Source organism: Artibeus jamaicensis, unplaced genomic scaffold (genome assembly GCF_021234435.1).
Source record: "Artibeus jamaicensis isolate MK-2021 breed Jamaican fruit bat unplaced genomic scaffold, CSHL_Jam_final contig_354, whole genome shotgun sequence".
Classification (NCBI taxonomy): domain Eukaryota; kingdom Metazoa; phylum Chordata; class Mammalia; order Chiroptera; family Phyllostomidae; genus Artibeus; species Artibeus jamaicensis.
The window spans coordinates 35,025,337-35,051,343 of NW_026521803.1; the positions used below are offsets into that span (position 1 = coordinate 35,025,337).

At 42.7% G+C, this 26,007-nt stretch overlaps 1 protein-coding gene across 4 annotated transcripts in view; it reads left to right on the forward strand.

Moving 5' to 3' along the window:
- Nucleotides 1–26,007, forward strand: part of WDR7 (WD repeat domain 7) — a 292,206-nt gene that overhangs the window by 184,375 nt on the left and 81,824 nt on the right. For all 4 annotated transcript variants that reach the window (XM_053664157.1, XM_037151997.2, XM_037151995.2 and 1 more), the window contains one exon: nucleotides 14,144–14,330. In XM_053664157.1, the coding sequence (XP_053520132.1) occupies nucleotides 14,144–14,330 (187 nt within the window). The remainder of the gene's footprint in view (nucleotides 1–14,143; nucleotides 14,331–26,007) is intronic.

Consider the following 26,007-nt stretch of genomic DNA (forward strand, 5'->3'; position numbering starts at 1 on the left):
ACTGCCCCTTGGTGGTTTTGTATATTGGGACCCAGGGCGGCACTTTTGTTTTATACTTAATGACTACCTCCACTGCAAAGATGATACTAGAAAGTGCCTCCGCCACCTTTGAGATTGTGCATTTTCTATTGGGCTACTTTTATATCATTAATACTTTCTAAAAAGGGGGTTACTGAGGTCTTTGAATCCTATGAATGAGATTATAATTAGTTTGATGTTATTTTTAATAACCTTCATTCTTGTGGTAAGAAATACTGGTTCTTTTCAGAGTTAAGCTGTGGAGAGCAAGTATCCATTAAGAAAATAGCAGCCATTGACATACTTGTTCTCCCATTTTTAAAAAAAAATATTTTATTTATTTATTTATTTTTAGAGAGAGGGGAAGGGAAGGAGAAAGACTGGAAGAGAAACAGCAATGTGTGGTTGCCTCTCATGTGACCTCCACTGGGGACCCAGCCCGCAACCCAGGCATGTGCCCTGACTGGGAATCGAACCGGCTACCCTTTGCTTCACAGGCCCGCGCTCAATCCACTGAGCTACACCAGCCGGGGCTGTTCTCCCATTTTTAATAGAAGTTGTACTTGAGGTTGTTCTGTCAAGCTCAAGTGCCCCCTCACGGGGGATAAGTAGTCATTTTTCCCATATCATCCAGACATGAATTTATTTAAATATTTTGATTGGAACCTAGACTGATTTCACCTTGCCATGGTTCACTACATAGTTCAATGACAGTGAGCTACCCTTAATAACAATACACAGCTTTCCACTTAAAGTACAGTCATGTGATGTTTATAAAGTTAATGGGTTGATAAATTTATAGAACTCTTGAATATGAAAATGCAAAGACTAAGTTGTAATACATATATTTTTTAAAACCAAGTATTGATGAAGCTGTCAGAAGTGTTTTCTCAATCACTTCCAAGCTTAGTGACAATATCAGCCTAACTTTGGGGGCAGTGATGTGTTTTGTGGCCTTTTGAATCTGAACTATTTGGATGATTTCAGGTGGGACAGTACCATGTTTAAACCACATGATGGACTGTGTAGACAGCAGAGATTTGCAGTTATTCCTGCCTCTTCCATGTGCAAACCAAAGAAGTAATGTAGTTCATTCCTGGCAGACAGGAATGACCCGGTATGCAGAGACTTCTGCCCCCATTTATGATTATTACATCACTGTGTTAAAGTTCATGTTTAAATATATTATCTTACTGAGGAAATGTCACTTTCACATAACCTTTTCTTTAGCATCTTCCCTCAGAATGCCAGAATCTTTGTGATATGGTCATCTTCAGATGAACTACAAAACTTTTAAATTTTTTCCTTTTTTTTTTTTTGTAGAACAGTGAGAGAATTGAGAAGGATGAAGCAGGTTGAAGTACATAGTAGGGCAAACGGTCTAATGCAGGAAATTAACATGACGATTTGTCCACGTAGAACACAGGTGGTCTCACAGGTGTTAAAGGATAACCATGGCTTGGAGTATGTGGAAGGCAGATGTCTAAAGGGAAAGATGAGACTGAAAGTTCAAATTCAACCTGAAATCTAAGAAATATTTGTCCAAAATAATTAAGGGACTACTACATTGCACTAATTCCTTTTTTGTTATAATTTTTAAAAAGCTATTATTAAGAATTTAAAGTTCCTTTTCAATTAGTTTTATTCTATTGGGTTTAGAGATATAAATATTATTGCCATAAGAACTTTCAATTTAAAACAGATCATCTATTTTATATATGATGCTCACTTGAAGTTTTATTTATATGCATTATGTGAAATCATATGAGTGCTAAAAGTTAACTCATTTAATATGGAAATACTTCTGTACATGACTCACAATTTAGAAGCAACCTATATATTTTTATTTAAAGATACCCTGAGAAAAGTAAAAGGGCACCTGGCTGGTGTGGCTCACTAGATTGAGCTCTGGCCTATGAACTCAATCTACTAGTTTGAGGTCACCAGTTCAATTCCCAGTCAGGGCACATGCCTGGATCGTGGGCCAGGTCCCCAGTTGGGGGCAAGTGAGATGCAACCACACATTGATGTTTCGCTCTCTTTCTCCTTCCCCCTCTCTAAAAATAAATAAATAAAATCTCCTTTAAAAAGTAAAAGAAAAGGGCAATAAAAATAACCACAGTGGATTGGAACAGAAACACATCAATTTATTTTGACCTAAGAGAGTTCATTGTGATTCTGAGAGGAAAAAGCACACAAACCTCAGTGTCACTTCCAAGTGATCCTAGAAATTAACTTGTTATTTTGAAAACTGGTATATAAAGGGAAATAAACATTTATCCTGTGTTTTCTATACAGATCACCTCAGCTTAATAAAATGATTGATGAGAGAAAATTCTTCTTTATAATAGTATTCTATCCAATCAATGAAGAGGGGATGAGAGAAGGGGACTTCACCATTTTGCCATGCTAATCAGTTAATGGACCTGGGCAGTAACTCCTAGGATCACCAAAAAAGAGACTGTGGGACATTGTATACTTCTTGATGGAAGTACTTAACAGCATCTAAGAAATAGTAAAAAATATATATCTGTTCTGCCAATGTATAGAAATAAGAGGGGTCAGATGAATACTCCAAACATTGTTAAAAGGATCTGTCAGCAGGGCCAGATTTTAGGAATCTCAGTGGGACAACAGAACTGATATCCCCCTGGAAGGGTGAGGGGCAAACTGGAGATTAAGAGAGTTAATAGAGACATGTTTAGTTTATGATTGGAAGGGACAAATGTGAAACAGTGAAGGAAAGAAAGAAAAAGAGGGAGGTATGGAAAAGAGGTAGGGAGGGGAATAGAAAGAGAATCACTAAAATGTGAACATATTAAGGAATTATTGATAATTTTGTTTACTGTGATATTAGCATTTGGTAATGGCTTCTTAAAAGTCCCCATCTTTTAGACACATGTATTGAAGTATTTTTTACAGAGGAGATTTGCTGCAGAGTAATTCACCATGTTGGGGAGAATTGAGCGAGGGTTCAAATGAAACAAGGTTGGCCAGGAGGTCAAAACTGTTGAAGCTGGATGATGGTTACTAGGTTTATTATACTTTTCTTCCTATTTTTGTGTATGTTTGCAGTTTTGTGTGATAAAAAAGACATCTAACAGTGGAACTGGCTGTCCCACTCCATGCCACTGGACTCGGTGTTCTAAACTTGTCGGTCTGCAGTGAGGCCACAAATTTCTGTTTTCATTAAGCCATCAAGTGATTCTAAGTATCAACCAGAATTAGAAACCTCTGGGCCACATCATCTCTAAAGCCCACTCTACCTGAGTCTTCTAACTCTGTATTTCTCTCAGCGATACGAACAAGATGTGCTCCAGAAATTCAGGGGCAAATAGTGAACTTAACCATGACCTTGAAAGACAAATTATGGACAGTAAGACAACTAAATTATGGACAGTGAGGGATGAATTAAATCCATTCGTTCATTCCGCAAACATTTTTACTGCTTCCTTGGGGCCAGTGTGCCAAGCACTGGTGGATATGATTGTGGTCACGACAGTTACGATGTTGACAGTTTTGAACCTCATTTATTTTGGAGGCTTTGTGTTACCATGGAGGGAAGGTTGGTTTTCAAACTGGAGCTTTGGTTTCTGGGCCTTTAATTCAGAGGAAGCTGTGTAACCTCCCTAAGCCTCTGTTTTCTGGTTTGTCATAATGAGAAGGTTGGACCATTCCAGCTCTCGACTTTTGTAAAATACGATGCGTGGAAAGGCGTTTTGCTCTATAGCTTTTATGGGTGGTGCAGTATGTGGGACTCAATTTTTTTTAACCCTACCAGTAGCCATGAAATGTGCTTGTCAGTGGGAGTGGGTGAAGGTGTTTTCTTTTTCCTGCGTCTGTAATATAGTTGTGTAAGCCACCCTTCAAGCTAACATAATTAGATTTTATTCATGAACCAAAACAGGTCTGATCTTAAGCTCGTTTACTGTCTTAGAAAAGAATTGATCTTGCTTTCACATTTGATTCATCTGCCGTGGACTTTGAGAGCAAGAAAAATAGCCCTGCTAGCTCAGTTGAGGCCGGAGTTACCAGGAGGAGTGCTGGGAAGGCAGTGTTACGATACCGTCTGTCTGTCTTTGCCTTCGCCTTACGGCAGGGAAAGATCTGCAGGTGTGCAGATCATTGAGATGACAACTCGGGCCATCCTGGAAGAGCTCTGCCATTAGACCTTTCCTTCTTCACTCGGGGTCAATGGCACAGCGTTCACTTGATTGTCATGGACGCAATGTACAGTTTCCGGGGTTACCGGGAGAAAAACAATTTGATGCACTTCAGCTGTAACATTAAACATAACATTTCTTCGCAGATATCATCTTAAGTCTGGGATATGACATAGCCCATTCCTTGTAAGTAACTATTGTACGTAAACCCATAATGGACAGAAGTGAGGGTTTCTGACAGTATAATTAGCATTGCTAGTAGTATCACCTAGAAGTTACTTGAGGTTTCTGAGAAGTGGCTCTCCTCATCTTTAGATTGGAAGCTAATGCCACATTCCCCATAGTACTATTTTTAGAATTAAATCAAACGCCACCTGGCAAGGCCTAGCACACTGCCCGCCACCCACCAGGCAGCAGCAGATACGGGTTCCCTTCTCCCCTCTCGCCGTCCCTTTCCTCCCTTCATTCATTTCACTGGTCTTTTTCTTACTGTTTGGTAAAATGCTTTATATTATATATATTTTAGAAGACTGGAGGCCCAGTAATTTTCCACTTTTATAAAAAAGTCCATGTTGGAATTCTTCATATAATATACAAATAAATACCTGTGACTGAAGAAAATAAGGGACAATTCCTGTGTAATTATACGCAGAGAGAATGGAGGGGGAGGAAAATGTCCAGGGCTCACTTACTCTGTGCCAGGCAAGTGCGTGTAATGTTACTTAAGACTCGGCGAATGCAAGAAACCGGTCTCTTTCTGCCGGAATTCTTCTTCTTCAGAATTCTTCAAGTCTGTTGGAATAGAGCAGAAGATTGAATATGTTGTTCTCTGATATACTGCTTAGATACGAAGTTACAGAAATCATTACATCAAATTAAATCCATACATGGACAAGAAGTCTTAAAAATATTTTGACAATCTTATTTTTTATTAATCCTGGGCAATTTAGAAATATTTGGACATTTTTATATATTCTGTGCATAATAGAAGAAGTAAATACTGTAATATATTTTTCAGGTTATACTTAGCTGTCAGTGACAGTACAATAACAGAAAAAGTATCTTTTTATTTTAGTTTGCAGCGTTACCTTTATTAAAAATGAAAACTGGTTTATTGTGCTTTTCCACCTAAATCTGATTATATAAAAGAATTAATTAATGAAAATTAAGCCACACATAGTTGCTTCAAAATTTAGTAAAAAGAAGCTATATTGAGGGAAAATTATAAAAAATATCTTAGAACTGTACACTAGCCAGTAAAGTGTGAGGCGGCTAATTGCTTCCTGTCCCTTTCGAAATTACTCGGCCTGAAAAAAGATAGCACTTATTGATTGGCTGTGTCGTGAACGTCCTCTGCCCCCCTCCTGTAGCCCCGGACACACGCACACCGCGTGTGCACAGCGGTGGCCAGGAGCGTCAGCTCTAACCTTTCTTTCACAAGCTCACGCAAGAACAAAAGTAGGATGGAGCGCTCTCTTCCTTTGTGGAAGAAAACAGAATAAAATTATTGAAACGTGCAAAATGAATGTCAGTCTCATGTCAGTCTTTTGTTGAATTCATAATATGTTTGCTTTTAAGCTCAAAAGGAAAACAAGTTTTTCAAAGAGAAACACTTCCTGATAGTGTAGCATCAATTGCCTTACATGCATTTATTATTTTCAGTTAATATATTTGTATGCATGTGTACTGTTGGAAGCAATGTCAAAGCTCAGCTTACATTTGATAATCTGGGGGGAAGTTGTTATATAAACATTATGCAAATTCAGACTGTGCTCTTCAGTACGATCTCTTTGCTCTATTTCAGGGATGACCCACTGCTCTATAGAATAGGTGTTTTATTCATCCATGTTGTGTTTTAACTCATAGATTCTGTCCTACCATTGTGATTTTTCTACAAGCATCTGATGTTTTTTTCAACGTAGACTTTGCAGGGCTAGTTTGGTTTGTCCTAAAGCCAAATCAGTAAAATTAGTGAGAAGTTTTAAAAAAACATCCTCTAGAGCAAGCTTCTCTGAAGGGTGATATGTAAGTGCTGTATATTTCAGAAGTGTAATACCATATTTTTGTCTTCAATCAATATAAGTTATTACCACTGATTTTAATTGTGATCTTGGTTGCTTTTATAACTCAGATAGTCAGGAATTCGTTGTATTATAGTATCTATTTATACTGAAAGAATCAGAGCATCCCTACTTGTAGAAGAGAGAGAATTTTGGAGCTGAAGTGGCATTTCTTTTGTCACATTGTATGTTACTTACTCTATTGCTATGTATGTATGTGTTTGTTAAAAAATATGTAGACCCCCCAAATAATTCTTTGGAAATGTCTTTGCCTTCTCTTTGTTTGGCATGAACATTTATTCCCAAAAGAGCTCTGTTTCAGCTTTTCACAGAGCTTTGCTGATGGCTCTTTCATAAACACACCAGCACCCTGTCCTCCCAGAATTCTGAAGGCAGACTTAGCTGCTCCGGCAAGGCTGCTGTTTACGGGCGAGCCCCATTAACATAGCCACCACTCTGGGCTAGATAATGGACTCAAAGGTTAAGAGCAGAGGATCTCAACAGCTCCAATCAGCAGGGCTTTTGCAGGGCTAATTACCTCTTTACTGCGCTGACTCTAATGTGACATGTTTATTGCCTTAACTAACAACTCATTAGCTTAGTTGATGTTTTTGTCAATATTAATTCGTTCATTTAAGCCAAGTCAAAGCTTAAACAAAGATGTCCAGACTGAGAAACGGGCAGCAGAGAGACTTTTGTTTGCTCATCTTTTTTTTCCCTCCTCACTCAACTTCAGGAAAATAAATGTGTGGAAAGGAAGCATTTAGAGTGCTTGCATTGAGAATGTTGGCATTTGTCTCTCTGCCTGCATATAAAACAATCCTGAATTTATTTTTCCTGTGGTCAGTGTGGTCTCCACATTGCAACTTACTGTTGAGTGTCTACCAAGGGCGAGTCCAGTGCTCCCAGTCTGGGACCCCGGGTCCGGGAGGGTCTGTCAGCCAGAAGTGCCTCACTCCTGTTGGGTGTGTGAGTGTGGTTATTAGAAAAGATACCAAATAATTGTTCATGCAGTTTTAATCTCCTCTAGACTGTCTAGAAATTACTTTGCAATTTATCTTGTAATGATTACTAACTTTCCTCGTCTGTGTGAATTATTTAAAAAGAAGGGGGCAGTTATCAGGTAAAGTTTTTTTTGTTGTTTTTTTTGCCATACTGTGAGTGAACATGAGTGCTATTTCTTGGAGAATGTTCTTGTTGCAATTTCATGTATTTTTAAAAAATAATGAATTTTTTAAAACTCCAGAGTAGTGCTAGTACAAAAAAAATAACTGAGTGTGAGTGAGCCTTTGATCAGGCAGTAAGTTGGTTCCTTTGGAAAGGTGTATCGCATCCTCAGAACCCCTAACGCGCTAGGCAAGCCCTCTGACCGTGTGCTTCCCGGTGGGCAGGGGACCAGAAGGGGCCACGAGACACTCCTGACCAGGCACGAGTGACACTGCAACGTTAGTGGGGGTTCGTCCCTGGAAAGGCCAGTCTCTGCTTTGAAAGCCAGAGACTCACTCTGGAGGGTTGGTTCCTGGCAGTGGTGGGGCCCAGAGGAAGCCGATAGGAGTGATGCATGGAACACGGAGTAGTGCTTTATTAAATTTCAGTGCCGAATACATACAATATCAGGCATACTCATTCATTTCACTTCTCAGTCCATATAGAAGTTTACATGGATGCTAAATTTAATAGCAGCCATAAGAAATCTAAGGATCATTATATATATTCTGTAACAAATATTCTGATTGCATTTACCTTCCCTCCTCTCTTTGGCTACCATTCTTTCCTGAGTCTATTTCAATCAGGCTTTTCTGCCTTTCCCTCCACTGAAACCTTTCATTAAGGTTGCCAGCGACTTAAGCATTGCTGATCCCAATAAGCAATCCTCAGCCCTGGTCTCTATCTCTTGATGGCACATAATTCCAGCCACGTGGAAACATGAAACTTTCCTTCACTGGCTTGCCGTGACGTTGTCCCCTCCTCTGTCTCCCACCGCATTAGCCACTCCTACTCACCCTTCATGTCCCTCTCCTTTCCAGCCTGTGGAAGTTCTACAACTGCGCTCATTTTCGGGGTAGCACAACCAGCCAGTCTCAGGGCTGCCCAACAGTCTGTATGTGGATGACATTCAGGTTTTTCATTCCAGCATGCGTTTCTCCACCAACTCCAGACTCATACGTCCAGTGGCTTATGTAAAATCCATGTTCATGTTTGGTATGTATCTCAAGTCTGCCACGTGCAGCACTAAAGTTTGGATTACTGCTCCCAGTCCAGAAACAAGTAAAACACTCTCCTTCTCTTCATTCTCGTTTTAGCAGATGTCACTGCCATGTACCTAGTCACTCATGCCCAAATTCCCAGAATCAGTTGTACGTACTTCTCTTTCGGTCGCGCATCCACATCCAATCCCTAAGTCAATCCTGTCTGTTCTAGCTTCAAAAAAATTTTTTTTAATTCAGAATTCACAGTTCTCACTACCCCCATCCCTACTACTTTAGCCCAGGTCGTTATGGTCTCTCGCCCGAACCCCTGTAAGAGCCTCCCAGTGGCCTCCCCAGTGTCGCATGCCAGCTGCTTTCTCCTGGACCTCAGTCTCCTCCACGTAACTCTCCCGAGTTCCTGCAGCCCTTAGAATAACTCCCCCACCCCCCGGTGGAAAGGCCCTGGGTGGTCTGTCCCTTGGCTGCCTCACTGACTTCTTGCCCTTTCACTCTCCCCTGTTCACTGCCATCCAGCCAAACTGGACTTCTTGCTACCCCTAAGAAGTCCCAGGCCTGTGCCTGCCACGGGGTCTTTTCTGCTGCTTCCTTAGCCCGGAAGGCTTCTCCCACTGGTGCCTGTGTGCCTCTCTTCCGTCCCACTCAGGTCTTTGTCTAGAGGCCACCTTCTGCAGGGTCCCTCCCTCCCTGTCACTTTCTGTACTCTTACTCTGCTTTATTTTTGTCCACAGCACTTATTGTTTGACACGTGTATTTTATATTCATGTAGTTTTTCTCTTTTTAAAAAATTCTATTTATTCATTTTTAGAGAGAGGGTACGGGAGGAGAAGGAAAGAGAGAGAAACATCAATGTGACAGAGAAGCATCAATCAGTTGCCTCTCACATGCACCCCAACCAGGGATCAAACCCACAACCCAGGCATATGCCCTAACTCGGAATCGAACTGGAGACCTTTCATTTTGCAGGACGACGCCCAACCCACTGAGCCACATTAGTCAGGGCTGTTCATTTGGTTTTTACGTCCCAAGTAGAACATAAGCTTCATGAGAGCAGACTTAGTTACCCTGCACTTAACACAGTGCCTGGCACACCACCTGCACTAGTAAATACCAAATGAATGAAATTAAATACCAAATGAATGAAAGCATCAGCAGCCAGTAGGTGCTAGAGCTCGATCTTAAGCCCTCGCATTCTCTTGTCCCCTGCCCCACCCCTCCACTCCTGTCATTCAATAATCCTGCACCTTTCGGGAACAGGACACAGAAGTGTTTGGACCACTCAACTAAAGATTTAGCAGATTAATGGGTTTTTTCTTTTTTTTATTTCTTTGACATCATGAAACTCCTGTTACTTTAATTCTTTACTGCCGACCCCTAGACTGTCGAACAGTCAGCACGCATTACCTTCCATAGGCAGAAAAAAAAAAATGTGCATTAAGTAATAGTTTCTTGTTTGTTTATAGGAAGGTAACTATCTCTTATTTTAGTCTGCCATCCAAAATCCATTAACTACCCAAAGCAAGATGAGATTAACCTTCACTATATATCACAGCTTGGTTAATTCATAAGTCAAAATAGAACAGAAAAAAAAAGAACTTTGAATCAAAGCACTTATGAATTTTATGCTCAATATCTTTATCAAATTGATTTCCTAATTTATCAGAGTTATTTTATGCTTATTAAAAGAAATAATGACTTGCTTTTTATGTCATGGAGAATGTTAAAAGTTGAAGAGCATTTTCTAATAACTGCATTAATCCCAAGCATCTAGTTGTAGAAATGTTTATTAATTATTCTGTATCCATGAATAATGCACACTACATTGGAATTATTTTTAATCAAATTGAGCACTCATATAAAGTCAGGAGATGGAATTTAGACAGCAAGCGACATCCCCGTTCTTTGATGGACATTAGCAAATAAGAGAAGGCTTTATTCACTTGGTTATACTTTGAAATAAGTAGCCAATCATTATTAATTCATTTTGCACTCATTGTAATGGCATAAATCATCATAAATTCCTTTGGCTTAAAGTGCATATAATATGTTCTCCCACAGGAATTTCTTTGTAATTGAGCTATTAATTAATGTATTTTTTAAATATGACCTTTTTCCCTTCTCTAATGTTTAGAGCCACGGATGGTTAGCGGCCATTTCTTCATTCATAATTTCCTTTTAAGTATGAGGAGCAAGTTTGCCTTAACCAAAGCCCAAGAAAATGATGATATATTTTACCTATAAGCAGTTCGGCGATAATAATTGTCACTGATCTCTGAGGGCTCTTTGAAGAATAATCCTCTGAAATGCTATGATTTTGTAGTATTTCTTATAAGAAAATGTCATTCTCCCTTGATAAGTGTGGTTTGACTCTGGCTTCTGTTTTAGTTTCTAATTTTTAAAGCTCCCTTTCGTTGGCCCTGGTTCCTGTGTCAGCCACCATGAAGTCCAAGTCCCCGCGCCTTCGGCAGGGAGGCCCGCCCTGCTCCAGCTGTCCGGTCCCCTGCCGATGTGCCCTGCTCGGCTCCACGTCTTTCTCCCTCTGCCTCCGCAGTTACCTGGGGCCTGTTTCCTTCATCGTTCAGGGTGGAGCAAGGGGAGCATCATGGGAGGGAAAACTTAAGCCAAAAAAAAAAAGAGGAAATAGACATTACAAATGGGCAGTTGGAGAAAAATGCTGCCGATTTTATACCACTTCTCAAGTGAACCTTCCTTGTTTAATGCTATTTTTCACACCGAAAAACTGGGTCAATGAAATACCTGCTTCATGTTCGTATCATGAACATATCATAGTAGCGGCATCTGTGCTTGTATGGAAGTAAAGGTCTGAATTAGTTTGAAAAGTGTTCTGTTCGTGCACACAACTGGCCGTTGACCCTGAGGGTGTGTGCTTTCAGTGAGTAAAAGAAGCCAAAAACTGTCATGTATTATCAAATGGACGATGCTGAAAATAATACCTGATACTTACAGAAATATAAAACTACAGGCCTTTAGAGTCAACAGTGTTTTCAGTTTTCATGTCATAGGCATTCAAGAAACGTAGGGTGTGTCGGTAAAGCGAGTCTAAGCTGTGAAAAGGACAAATAAATACTCCAGAAAACAAGTTCAGTATTACCTACGTAATAGCATGGTGAGTGTGTTAGTGTAATGGCTTGCATATTAATCTTTTAAAAGAGCTGGTCACTATAACCTGTTAGGTACTACAACTTTTGCTTAAGTGAATTGTTTTTTATTGGTCCATTTATGATTGGAGAGTATTCATCTTGGCAAAGCAAAGCAATGAGTAAGTCGCTGTATAACACCATCAGTTTTTGACCACTGCTTATACAGGCTTTATGTTCCTTCTCTGTCTCAGCCGTCTTCTCATCCTTTGCATTTTGCTGTTACAGCAAAGAGTAGACATTTTCTTGCAGCTTTGCTCTTTTGTAGCATTTTTTTAATAAAAACAGCAAGATTGAAATTGGAATACACAAATGCTTGAGATAAAGTAGCACTAAACTCTGAGCTATTGTTATCACTCTTGACTGTATGACAACAGAATTCCTCTCTCAGCTGCCAGGGGCTCTAAGTTCATTGTGATTTATCCAATGCTGCATTTTCGGGCTCTCTGCCTTTTAAAGCATTTTATTTTGATTTGTTAGCTCATTTGGACCTTTGCCTAGACATACAGGGGTGGTGATGATGGGGTGCCTGCTACACCCTAAGTGCCCTCCACGAAGCTGCCACAGTAGCTGTACTGCTCAGCTTCCTCTCAGTGAAGAAAGACCAGTTGTTCGGTTACTTGACCTTGAATATGGTCCCAGGTTGATGCGAACAATGCTGAGTTTCACCCTGCAGCAAGCTGAGTTAGGAACAGCCTCCTGGCAGACACAGTTAAGAACCAGTGACCAGCAGGCAGACCAGGGACCACTAACTCGTGACGCTTACCATGGGACAAGACACCCTCGCGGTTCCTTGGGACAGTCTCTGTATTACAAATAGCACTTGTTTCGATATCATGGTCCAGTCAATTTCCAAAAATAAAATTTGAAGGTATTTATCAGTGTTTAAAACTTTTATTTGCTGAGTAAAAAACTAAAAAATGCCACTCTCCATTATTTTATTTAAAAAGTTTTATTCTCCAAAAAGATAGTAAGAACATCAACCTCAAACAAGCACTCCCGTAAGTTGAGTAAGTTTAGCTTTATGGTGAGGACTTACTGCATTGTTTATGCTTTTTTACCATTTCACCTCAGAGCCATGGAAGCTTCCCCACGGGGAAGGTATATGGCAGACTCTTGGAGATCCCCGATCTGTGTATAATTTTGTTGACTATGCTGAATATGTATAGTATAATTTTTAGTATTTGCCAAAGCAGCAGTATGTACCAAGTATTTACTGAATATTAGGCATTGTGCTAAGCCTATGACAAACATAAAAATATTTTTAAAAATATATCTCAGGGAATGTACTCAATTAGCATGTATGAAAAGGCAATAAAATAAAATAATAACAAGTGAGTAAAATTAGCTTTAGACAAGAGAATAAATTCCAAGAGATGACATATTATTGTTGGTTAAATGCATGGGTGCTAATTGCTGTATCAATAATAAGAATTTCATTCTAAGGTAAACAGCAAAGATGTGGCAGACATTTCTAGCTCCTTGTGCAATGTTCTCCCCTTCCCTGTGCGCAAAACTTCAGTTTTGTTGGAGATAAATGTGGGCGCAGCTGACAAACCACGTTCCCATCCTCCCTGGAAACCAGGGGGAGCGTACCATGTGTCTGTATTGTTATGTGTGGTGTAATTCCAGCCAGTGAGCGTAATCAGACTTTAACAGGGGGTGACTTACCTGGCACAGGTTCTTCTGCCTCTTCGTGCCTGGTGGTGGGTACAGTCCTGGGTGTGCCATTAACAAGCTGTTTGTTTCAGAAACGTCTGCCTTAGATCCGAACCCTGTGCTCCTCTGTCCCGTGTGCTACCCTGTTCTGTGATTTATAAACTGTGTTGTCTCTTCCCTTCAAAAATTCAAACAGACAAACAAAAAAACCACTCCTTATTGCAGTCTGCGCTTCACAATCCCTTGAGTGTTTCTTTCTTCAATGTCAGAACGCCTTTTGAAGTAGATGGGCCTCTGCAGCTTAATGGCCACTAGGCACACGTATTCAAAGTGTCAGCATTATCTTCAACATAAAGCAGTGCAGGTTAATTAAAATCTTGATCACTTCAACACTTTTAAGCGCCATATTGAACTGTTTTTTAATTTAGCTAACCTGCGTGAAGAATTTGGCACACATGTGGCACCATCCTACTCAGAACACCGGGAGGTGGAGGGACATGTATGTGCTTAGGAGGGGACACTTTCTCAAGCTGCACATTCTGCCCTCTCCATCCCTCAGTCCCGTGGGTGAATGTCGTCTGTAGTGAGATGTGTCACTGGTGGGATGTGTTTGACATGCGAACTCTGTTAGATGCAGAAGGAAGGTGAGAGATACCACATTACGTCACTTGAAGCCATCGCCACTTTGCAGAAGAAACACTGGAAGTTTATTGTGTATACTTATCTGTACTTTTTATGTAACTAAAGTACTAGACTATGGTGCAAGATATTGTAGCCAGACGAATCCAAAGCGGTTTATATTTTGAAAACATGCCTCAAAGAGAATATCACAAGAGTGAAATCACTTTATTGTTTTGCCTTCTATTTTGTGACCGTAGGCAAAGCACTGACGTTTCTTCTGCTGCAGCCCCCGAGCCCCAAACTGCCTCCGCACAGTACTATCCGGAGGACGGCAACCGATCTGATTGGACGCGGGTTCACAGTGTGGGAGCCCTACATGGACGTGTCCGCCGTCCTGATGGGGCTTCTAGAACTTTGTGCTGATGCCGAGAAACAGCTGGCCAAGTAGGTGCTCAGTTCTGGTTAACGGGATTTGTGTTTGTTTTGTTGTTATCGATTACCCTTTATAAGTTGTGTGTTTTAATAGAAAAAATACACAAATATATCAATATATGAAATTTTGGGTAAGGACATTGAAAGGGAAGTGTATTCCTCTAATTTTATAACAGCATTGGGATTTAGGACGGAGCAGTGATCGATCAGTAACAGTTTTAAAATTGTTTATTGTGATTATTAGCTAATAATAGGAGAAAAAAATATGTGTATTTGCCCACAGTGTTTTACTGACAGAATACATGAGCAAATATTTGGGGGAATTACTTCTTTGCACTTGTTTTAACTTTTAAGTCAGCTTTCTGAGGTTTTACTTGCACCCAGTGGAGGGCCGTCAAGGAGCCGGCAGTGACCCAGGGAAGCGATGGAGAGAGACTGGGAGCAGCAGGGAGCCGAGCTGAGGGCCCTGCCCAGATGAAATAAAGGGAAACGTGCACTACCCAGTGGCTGCGAGTTGGAGTGGGGGCGGTCAGTGTTGGCTTGAGAGCTCAGCCTCCTGATTCCTGAAGGAGGTTTTGGGGGATTTTTTTTTGGTGGTATAGTACACATAACAGGCAATTTAGAGCTATAATCATCTTAAAGTGTATAATTCTGCACCATTCAGTGCTTTCACAAGGTTATGCAGCCATTCCTGCTGTCAAGCTCTCGGAAGTAGTCACTGCAAATGGAGACTCCGCGCCCATTAAGCAGTCACACGCCATTCCCCCGCGCACACACACACCAGTTGCTGGCAATCACTGATGTTTTCTATCTGTGAATTTGCCTTTTCTGAATATTTCACTTAAGTGGAATTGTGCAACATGTGGCCTTTCGTGTCTGACTCCTTTCACTTAGCATCTTTCCAAGGTTCATTCATGGGTGTATCACGTTTTGTTTGTCCTTTTATTTGTTGATGGACATGTAGGTTTTTTCCACCTTTTGGCTATTGTGAACAATGCTGCTGTGAACATTTATGCACAGGGATTTGTTTGAATACTTGCTTTTATTTCTCTTGGGTAGATACCTAAAAGTGGATGGAGTTGTACGGTAATTCCATGTTTAACTTATTATTGAGGAGCCACTGTTTTCCACAGTGGCTGCACCATCGTACATTCCTACCAGCAGCGTGCAAGAGTTTTATTTTCTCCACATCCTCACCATCACCTACTTTCCGGCTGTGAGCGGGAATTCCCAGTGGTAGAAATTCTTGCACTGTCCCATGATGTCTCTCTTAATGTAACTGTGATCACCCCTTTGATTTTCTCAGTGAATGGAATTTCATTCTTAGCATTATTAAGCTTTAACAGAAACATTAGAGTTCTTTGCCCACAGTTCTCTCTGGTCCAGCATGCTTTGTGCTGTAGTCTTTCTGGCAGCTGCTGTAGGCTCAGAAATGGAGGCCAAAGAAACACATGAGGGCTACACTCGAAGGCTGGGCTTTGTCTACAGACTGGACACTGCTGGCCCCAAATTCCAAGACTTATTGTAGGAGAAGGTATTTATTTCAAACATAGGCAGCTGTCCTCACCCATCATCTCATCTCTTCGTACTCCTGAACTCTCCATCCACCTTGGTGTCTCCCTAGTTGTGTGCCCTTCAGGAAGTCACTTCATCCCTCCACCTCAGTTCACTCTGTGAGTGGAGCTCATTAAAGTACCTACCCTGTCAGGTTGCTGTGAAATGAGTATATTTGCAAAGTGCTCAGAAGAGCATTAGCGCGTGGTAAGAGTGGACATTACCTAAATGGTGGTAACCCGGTGGCGATGCCATTGTCATTGTCCTGGTGTTCAACAGACCAGGAACTGCCCATTGCTGGAATGAACAGTTTGACACAAGGGTAGCCAGGATAGTTTATGGATGCTGAAGGTTGGAAGGTTCTAGACTGACTTGCAGGACTAGAAGGGAATCTAAACCCAGGAGCTTGTGGCAGTAGCAGCAGCAGGAGGCAGTCGGCCTTTGGGAGAAGCCCCAGAACATGTTTCCAGCCTTTGTCTTCCCCTCGGCTGCAGGTGCCGTGGCCCCTCCCACGTGTCCAGTGCTGGCCTCGTGACCACAGGTCCCAGGTCCCTCGTGACCATGGGTCCCCCTTTAGTATTTCTGGTTGTCTAAAATTTCATTTTAACCTAATATTGTAGATTATTTTAAAATCTGATCTAAACATAATTTCAATGGTGTTCATTCTTGTTTTGTTGCCTGGGAAGAGAAGTGATGGGTTTTTATTTTTTGCTGTGTAATATTTTGTTTTTAAATAAAAAGTTTACACGAAGCTTATGTCAGCAAACATGCAGATGCACTTGTGTTGCAGTATCTAAGTACATGTAATGTGACTGCAGACACAAATACTGTGGTCTTTCAGTAGGTAATTTACACCTTGCTATTATATCCTTTTCTGTCATGAAGATTAGTATGACTCTTTATACGCTGCTCTGAATAAATGAATGTATCAGCATTTAGCCTTGAGGAGTCCAATGTAATTTTCATCATGATAAATTGCATAATAAGCAAGAAAATGTTTGCTTATTAATCTGTAACAAGATTTAGATTGAAAGTGGCCCATTCTGCCCATGACACACCGGGTACAGGCTGCAGAAGGACCTGGGGAGAAAGGGAGCAGCAGCGTGTGCAGGTCACGTGGGTGTCCCAAGTTCATGGTGCCCTCCTGGGCCGCCCTTTGTTCCTGATTCACATGCACGCCAATCACGGTGCCAGCTCCCTGCTTTGGACTGGGGCGTGAAGCTCCTTTTATTAAGAGGCTCATGCTTTTTGAAATTTCAGCTCATGTTTATCGAAAAAGAGAACACGCAGGTAGTGAGTGTTCCCCTCTTTATTCCCATTCTCATGAACTTGTGAGGGCCGGGGGTTTAGGGCGAGGCCCGCTGCCTAGTGTGGAGAATGCGGTTACCGCCGAGTTCCTTCCTTCCTCCCTGCCCTCCCTATTGACATCCTCCAGCAGGGACGGCCCCGGGCAGGTCTCCCACGGAAACTCTGTGCGGCTCAAAATTAATAGGTCATTTTCCGGAATTAATGATGCCTTTATTTTAAAAACATGAAGAAACATGACCTGGAATTTTACATTTTGAAACCAAAACCTCACCAGGTATCTTCTAATGTTCTCAAATATTTTGCCAAATTTTAAACTATGTTTATTAAGTCAGCAAGCATTTTTCGAGCAGCTGAGCGGAAGGGACAGGGTTAGATATTGTACATACTTGTGAAGCTGCAGAAAACAAAGACCTTGTCTCTGAGGCACTTGGCATTTTGCAGGAAAATGAGGCCCACCCAGAGACAGCATGGCACAAAGGGGGGCGCAGAGGAAAAGGTCTGAGTGCACTCGGTGCAGAGGAGAGACGGCTACCTGAGCAATGGGGAAGCCTGCCAGGACGAGCTTCACGCGACTCCTTCATTTGGATGCTGATGGGGATGGGACGTCTAGGACAAGGACATGCAAACAGACAGAGATGGGACAGCCCGGTGTGCCCCAAAGAAGCCGCATAGTGAAAGTCCAGTAAATGTTGCTTTTAATGAATTTTATTCATTAGTTACTTGGGGAAGTTAAACCATGGGATGTTCCCATCTCAAGTCCAGGTGATGTCCTTCCTGGTTACATCTGGGAATAGAATTAGGTCAAAGAGAACATGGGTTTTACCTTTTACTTTATAGAAAGAGTGCTAGTGAGTTTTTCTCCTTGCTTCTAGCACCTGCCACATACCTAGCCAGATGCAGGGGAACAGGGTTCTGGAACACCGTCCTCCGGTTGATGCTTGCTCCCTGTGAGATTTTGTGCTACACGCACTCACATGTTCCCATCTAAATACAGGGGGGGCTCAAGACATAGGCATTGTCACCTCCATTTTGCAGGAGAAAAAAATATGAATCTTGTCCCTCATCCACTGTGTTCAATAAAAGTGACGAGGTTAGAACCCAGGTCTCACTGACTGCCAAAGCCATGCTTCTCACGCTCTGACCCCTTGCCTTCAAAACTCAACACCCACAGAACCACAGACCAAGCAGGTGCTAAATTTAAAACAACCTAATACAAGAATGTAGAAGTGGTCAACGCAGAATTTTCAGTGTACTTTCAGATTTTTTAAATAAATGTAATGAAATCATTTTCATGGAGAATTTTGTGCCTCCTTGAAGTTAAAAGCCTATTTAAATATAAGACAGGTTTCTTGGCTGCTTTGACTGTGTATTATGTGTTTATTCTTATTCATAACTGTCAAGTGATTTCCGTGCAATACACCTTTAATAATGTGTAGAATTTTAGAGACAACAGTCTTCTTCAACATCTCACCCCATGACCTCAGCTGTTAAGTAAAAATAAGGTTTAGGGAGATGAAACAACTTGTCTGAGGTCACAGTGGTGTCATAAGAGCCATGACCATCACCTAGGTCTCCTGCCTCCTGTTTTGCTGCACCCAAACCATACGATGATGCCACCCTTTCTATGACAAGTGGTGAACAGGCAGAATCAGATGTGAGGGAGTTTTTTAAATAAACGAATTGTTATGAGCAGCTCATGCACGATGACCTGTTTAATTCAAAAGAGGCTGCACTTCTTTGAAATCAGAGGTTGAGTCATCCTCAACTAGTTGAGGGCAAAATAGAAAAATGTAGTATTATGTTTTTTACAAATCCACAAATTTGTTAGATCAGCACGATTACGTACATATCGATAAAATGTTAGGAACTGTAGAAAAATCCTACTTTAAAAAGAAACAGGAAGAAGCTGTTGGGAGCCTGGGCCTACGTGGCTGTGTGCTGTGGTCTGCGGTTCTGATTCCCTTTCCCAGTTCCTGCTGCAGGCCCCGCATGCTGCAAGGGACGCAGAGCAGCACTGACACCGGCTGCTGAAGGCAGCCAGTCTGTCCTTCCTCACCGCCCTGACCGACGGACCTTAATAATTACACAGCCCACTGCTCCTCCGGGTACTCAGTTTGCCAAGCGTGAAGGGAGGAACATGTGCTCTCTAGAAGCTACACATCCTTTGACAATGTACAGATAAGCACCACATGTTAGAAAGATTCTCTTTGAACTGCATAGAGTTGCAGGAAGAGAGGGGGCATTTGAATTCTTTATCAAATGTCCCCTGGGAGCAGAGAACACAACACTCCATGTAAACAGGATGGGGCTTTAAAATTCTATATTTAAACTATTCATCCTAGTCTTGTGACGTTTATTTTTAATAGAAAATGTATAACCACTGAACTCGATCATGGCGGCCTGGTTTCATTCATTGCAAAGGAATACAGCAGAGAGGACACAGGTGTAAAAGACATGCACTTTGTTGGAGGAATTGCTGTCTTTGAGTTTAGGAAATTAAAGTCACCTATGAATGATCAAATTCAGGTCCAATATGACACAGAGGAATTGAATATTCCTTATCACATTACAGACTGTTGTTAACACATCTGACTCACCAGGAAGGGGCAAGCAGGCATCCCCAGATGTAACGTAATTAAGTATGCATTTTCAAAATAATTTCAGTGTTTATTTTCAGTGGGGAGTATTTTCAGTGCCCTGTTACTGCAGTTCCTAGTCAGCTCGGGGGGGTGATAACAAAACACCATAGACTTGATGACTTAAGGAAAAGAAATGTATTTTTCACAGTTATTGGGGCTTGGAAGGCTAAGATCAAGGTGCTGGCAAGGTGGGATTCATCCTGAGGCCTCTGCTCTCGGCTTCTAGGCGCCTGCCCCGTTGCTGTGTTCTCCCTTGAATGCTTCAGGCTCACGACTGGGCAGAGAGACACCCAGCAAGCTCTCTGGTGTTTCTCACAGGCCACCAGTCCCCTCATGGGGGCCCCACCCTCAGGGCCTCCTTTACCCCCAGTCACCTCCCAAAAGCCCATCTCCAAACACCATCACAGTGGAGATTAGGATTCCACAATGTGAAATTTAAGGGGGACACAAGCACTTAGTCCTTACCACTGTTGGCCATGACTGCTGGACTGTCCAATGAAAGTTTTAAGTGTTCGAGACTTCCGCCAAGATGGAGGCATCGGTGGGAACACTTTGCGTCCTCGCACAACCAAATCTAAAAACAACGAAGTTTTAACAGCATTAAATGCAACCAGACCACACAGAAAATCGAATACGGAGTCCCAAAATAATGAACCGCTCAGCTAAATCGGTGAGAGGGGCAAAGCCAGCAGTGGAGCGGGGTAGGCAGGGAAGATCCCCCAACCCGGGGTGGTGCACAGGCAGCCGAGGGCTCGGATCCCAGGTGCGGACTAGCTACAGGCGGAACCCGGGGAAGAGGTGCTGCTGGCTGTCTGCAGTCGGTCGCGCATTTGCACGCAGATAAACCAGTGAAGAGGCAAGCGTTGAGGCAGATCGTGCAGGCCCCAGCAGCCAGCGTAAGGCGGTGGCCTCGCACATTTGCACTCTGATAAGCAGGCGTGGGTGAGCGGCGAGGACCACTACTGCTCCCTCTCTGACCCCACCCCCACATGCAACGTCACAAACCAGCAACCTGGGTGGCCCCGCCCTGATGAACATCTAAGGCGCCTCTCCTCATACGTAACAGGCACAGGCACGGACAGATCAAAACATGGCTCAAGAACAACTCAGAGCCCCAGAGCCGATAAATCTAAGCCATGAAGAAATAGCAAAACTTTCAGATGCACAGTTCAAAACACTGGTGATCAGGATCCTCACAGAACTGGTTGATTTTAGTCACAAATTAGAGAAACATATGAAGGCTAAACTAATGGAAATGAATGGTAATGCACGGGAAACCAATAGTAATGGAAAGGAAACAGGGACTCAAATCAAGGCAGCAGACCAGAAGGAAGGAAAAAATGACCAAACAGAAAAATATGAAGAAACAAGAATGCAAAAAATGAGGAGAGGCTTAGGAACCTCCAGGACATCTTTAAACGCTCCAACATCAGAATTATAGGGGTACCAGAAGGGGAAGAGGAACAGCCACGAGTGGAAACCTTATTTGAACAAATAATAAAGGAGAACTTCCCCAATCTGGCAAAGGAAATAGACTTCCAGGAAATCCAGGAAGCTCAGAGAGTCCCAAAGAAGTTGGACTTAAGAAGGAACACACCAAGGCACATCATCATTATATTAGCCAAGATTAAAATGAAGGAGAGAATCCTAGAAGCAGCAAGAGGTAAGGGGACAGTCACCTACAAAGGAGTTCCCATCAGACTGTCAGCTGATTTCTCAAAAGAGACCTTACAGACAAGAAGGGGCTGGAAAGAAGTATTCCAAGTCACGAAAACCAAAGACCTACAACCAAGATTGCTCTATCCAGCAAAGTTTTCATTTAGAATGGAAGAACAGATAAAGTGCTTCTCAGATAAGATCAAATTCCAGGAGTTCATCATCACCAAGCCTTTCTTATATGAAATGTTAAAGGGACTTACCTAAGAAAAAGAATATAGAAAATATGAACAGTGAGAGGACAGCAAACTCAGTTATTAACAACCACACCTAAAACAAAAGCAAACTAAGAGGACAGCTAGATCAGGAGCAGAACCATAGAAACAAAGATCGCATGGAGGGTTAGCAACAGGGGAGTGGGAGAAGGAGAAGGGGGGAGAAGGTACAGAAAATAAGTAGCATAGACAGTAGATAGAAAATAGATAGGGGGAGGGTAAGAATACTATGGGAAATACAGAATCTAAAGAACTTGAGACACGTGTTCATGAACTAAAGGGGGGGATGGTAGGGGAGGGGTGTGCAGGGTTCAGGGGGGAATAGAACAAATGTAATGGCATAATCAATAAAAGAAAAAAAAAGGGGGCAACCAAAAAAAAATAAAGTTTTAAGTGTTCCTTCCCCTGAATATTTCCTTACAGTATTATTTAATTTGACAGATGGGGAAGTCTGACAATTACCGTGACATTTAACTGAAGCGGTCTTACATGTAACTTTTAAATGCTTTTACCACAACGGAATGAGGATTAGAACAGGATTAATGAGCAGTCACGTAAGGAATGAGCTCAGCCCAATGGGCCATTTTTCTACTTGTGTTTTTGTTTCTAATATCTATCATCTCTAGTATTTCATATTGGATGTGGGTACTGAAATGCTGAGTAAAACAGAGATTGTCTTATATCATATTCTTTTAGAATAAAGACTGAAACCATCGGCCCAACCTATAAGCCTGCATGATAAACGATACACAACAGCCAGATCAGCAGAATCAGGCGGAAAAAGTGAGCTCTGGGTGAACACACAGATTCCGGGGTCGGGCAGATGCTCCTTTAATGCCAGACCTCTGACGACATGATCCTTCTTCATTCAGAGTCCCACACACAGTGCACTCTTGGCTTTGAAGATTCCCCACATGCAGAATTAAACTGTGTCTGTTGGGGCAACCAGATCGATTACTTTGACTTCACTGCCTGGTCAATTCAGTCAAATAACTGGCTTAAGTGATTTTTTTTCCCTGCTGAATTTGCCAGGTAACTTCATTGAGTGCATAACTATCAAGCCACCACTGGGTCCAAGGGGTGTAGTAGGCACTCTGGGGGGGGGGGGGGACAGAATTAAAAGATGTGGTCCCGGTCTGTACAGAGTTCACAATACAAAACTCATTCATACTGCCTGGCAGATGGGAGTCAAGGCTAAGGGCTCAGAATACACGGATACTGGTGATGGTGGTTTTGTTTCAACAGAAGGTAATTGAGTGCTATAGCAACTGCAGAATACCACGTGGTTTCCACGGAATTGAACAAAGGGAGGGCAAAGGGCAGGCGAGAGGCATTGGGGAACACTACAATAGACGCAGGAAGAGAGTTTTAAGGGCCAAGTTTGAAATTAGCTCGTGTCGGGAGTGTTGATGGTGAAAAGACTGAGTCATAAATTAGACTAGACGTGGGTGGCCAGAGTCTCATGCCGAGGAGTCTCAGATTTGTCTCAGAAGCACTAGCAGCCACCGGAAGTTTGTGAGCAGGTTAACCAACTGTGAGATGAAGTCAGTGCTTTCGGACAAGTGCCCTGGCAGTGGCACATTGGACCGACTGTAGAGGAGAGAGACGAGGGTTCTCTTCTTCCCCGGTGCCTTGGCAACTCCCTTCTACGGTCACAGTCACAGTCACACTTTCCCCGCTCTTACGCTGTGCGTGCTCTAAAGGCCCCCACAGAGCCCCGACCTCAGAGCAGTAGAGCTGTCCACTGCGTGTGCCCAGACTTCCCACACTGCTGGCGAGAGGCACTCAGATGCACGCATTGACGCCTCTGTGAGGCGGTGGCTGTTCCAGCTTCCGCTGAACTCACTGGGCAACACTTACACTTGTATGTCTTTGGTCAGCTTCCTTCCCCATTTGTCTATCGCTTCCAGACCTCACCTCCCATCACCAGACCTTACCACAGCTGCTGTCTGCGACAACTTCATATCCACACCAGATGATAACCTTGCACCCCGAATCTTTATCCAAAGCACTCTTGATACCGAAAAAACAGAGCTGAAGTACCAGTCATGCCGCACACTACTAGAAACTCCTCCCAGGGGAACAGTCTAGCCACGCAACCAGAGCCGCTGAGTCCGTTTATGTTACCAGTTCATGAATTCAGTGCAGTGGAATGTCGCCAGGCCCCTCCCCCACTTCTCTTCAGAGGTCAGCTATTCTGGAAGACATTCACTGTTACCTCGGCTCCAGAACGTCCCTGGACCTGGTTTCTGCGTGACGTGCTGGTGTCACTTGTAAGGATGTTCGGGGGCAGACACAAGGCAATGTGCAATAATGGCGCCAGCATCTGACTTCAAGCCTAGTCCTCGGGTTCCACGTCCAGTTTCATTCCTCTGTATCCTCCTTCCGGGTAGGGGAGAGGCCTCCCAGGAGACATTCTCCCCTTTCTAACAGGACGAAAGCCACGTTCTCAGGCCTCCTTTCCTGGAGCTGGCTAGACCCCCCCAAGCCCGACTGACTCGAATTGTTATATGAGCCACCTAAGAAAAAGAAGATAAAAAAGATGAACAGTGAAAGGACAGCAAATTCACAGTTATTAAGAACCACTCCTAAAACAAAAAGCAAACTAAGAGGACAGCTAGATCAGGAGCAGAACCATAGAAATGAAGATCACATGGAGGGTTGGCAACAGGGGAGTGAGAGAAGGAGAAGGAGGGAGAAGGTACAGAAAATAAGTAGCATAAATGGTAGGTAGAAAATAGATGGGGGAAGAGCAAGAAAAGTATGGGAAATATAGAATCTAAAGAACTTGAGACACATGGTCATAAACTAAAGGGGGGGAATGGTGGGGGAGGGGGTGTGCAGGGTGGAGGGGAATGAAGGGGGGGAATAGAACAACTGTAATGGCATAATCAATAAAATATATATATTTTAAAAAAGGACAGTATAGGAAATGGAGAAGCCAAAGAACTTAATATGCATGACCCATGGACACGAACTAAGGAGAGGGGATTGCTGGAGGGAGTGGGGGTACTTGGTGGAGTGGGAAAAAAGAGGGAAAAATTGGGACAACTATAATGACATAATCAATAAAATATATTTTTGAAAAAAAAAATTACTGGAAGCGCCCTGAAGGCGCCCATGAAACAGGACATAGCAGACCGCAGTGACCACCGGACCCCGCACCCAAAGATGACAGGGAAACAAGTCGCAGCCCAACTGGAACATCCTGCTCCACAGCCGCCCACCACCTGATAAGGAGTCACAGCCCTGACCCCCCGGGGCTGGGGCTGGGGCTGGCGTAGGTCTCCAGTGCAGCCCTGTCCCTCCCTTTCAAAAGTAAAAATAAACCCTCTACCCTCTGCAGTTCCTGCTCTTTGTGAATTCTCTCACAGCCTGCGTCACCGAGCACCCTGGCACTTTCCTTGGCTCACTGCTTGGCAAGGATGCTGCGAAGAGATCTTTTCCAACTCTGTTATTCAGTGATTTCTATTGATCTTATACAATTTGATGTAGGTCTGTTCAGAATTCTTCAATGAACATACAGTTTTCGTTTGTGTCAGCCTGCCAGTACCATCGACACCTGTTCATTCGCATTGATGAAAAAAGGGAACGGCACAGAACATCTGGAAAGTTTAATGAGCATCTGAATGTCTTAAAACGTGACTTAAAATATCATCTACACTTTGTAATTATTAAGCAATCCAGCCTATGTGAATTACTACTCACATAGTAAACATTTCCTTTTCCGAATCTTCAGTATTAAAGTTTGATCCAGCAATGCAGCTCTCAAAGCTGCCCTACGGTGCCTTCCTGCTGGGCATCTCCTTCCGGCCCCTGCTGGGACCCCTGGCGTGGGGGTCTGCCAAGGGGGTGGCGCGCCCTCCAGCGCCTGCCCTCTGTTGTTCAGTGCGTGCGTTTGTCCTCTGGGCTCACATGTCTCTTCTTAGCAGTAGACATCAAAGGAAGGCTCACCATCCCTCTCCTCTGAGTTCCTGCTTTCACCGTTTTATTCTCAAAGATTTAAGCAGCATGACAGCCACAAGGAAAATACAAGCAGAATTTTCTATAATCAACCTACTTTCTTTTAACTATGGTGAGAATGCCTACCTGATGCCTCTTTATTGTCAACTAAAATTTAAAACACCGATTCATAGATAAATCATAGAAATACTTGTAAACATTTTGAGAATTTTCAGTAAACATAATCCAGTTTGCACACGAAGCACACAGACTTATTTAATTAGGACAGGATGGTTCTTCTTATGACTTTCATGT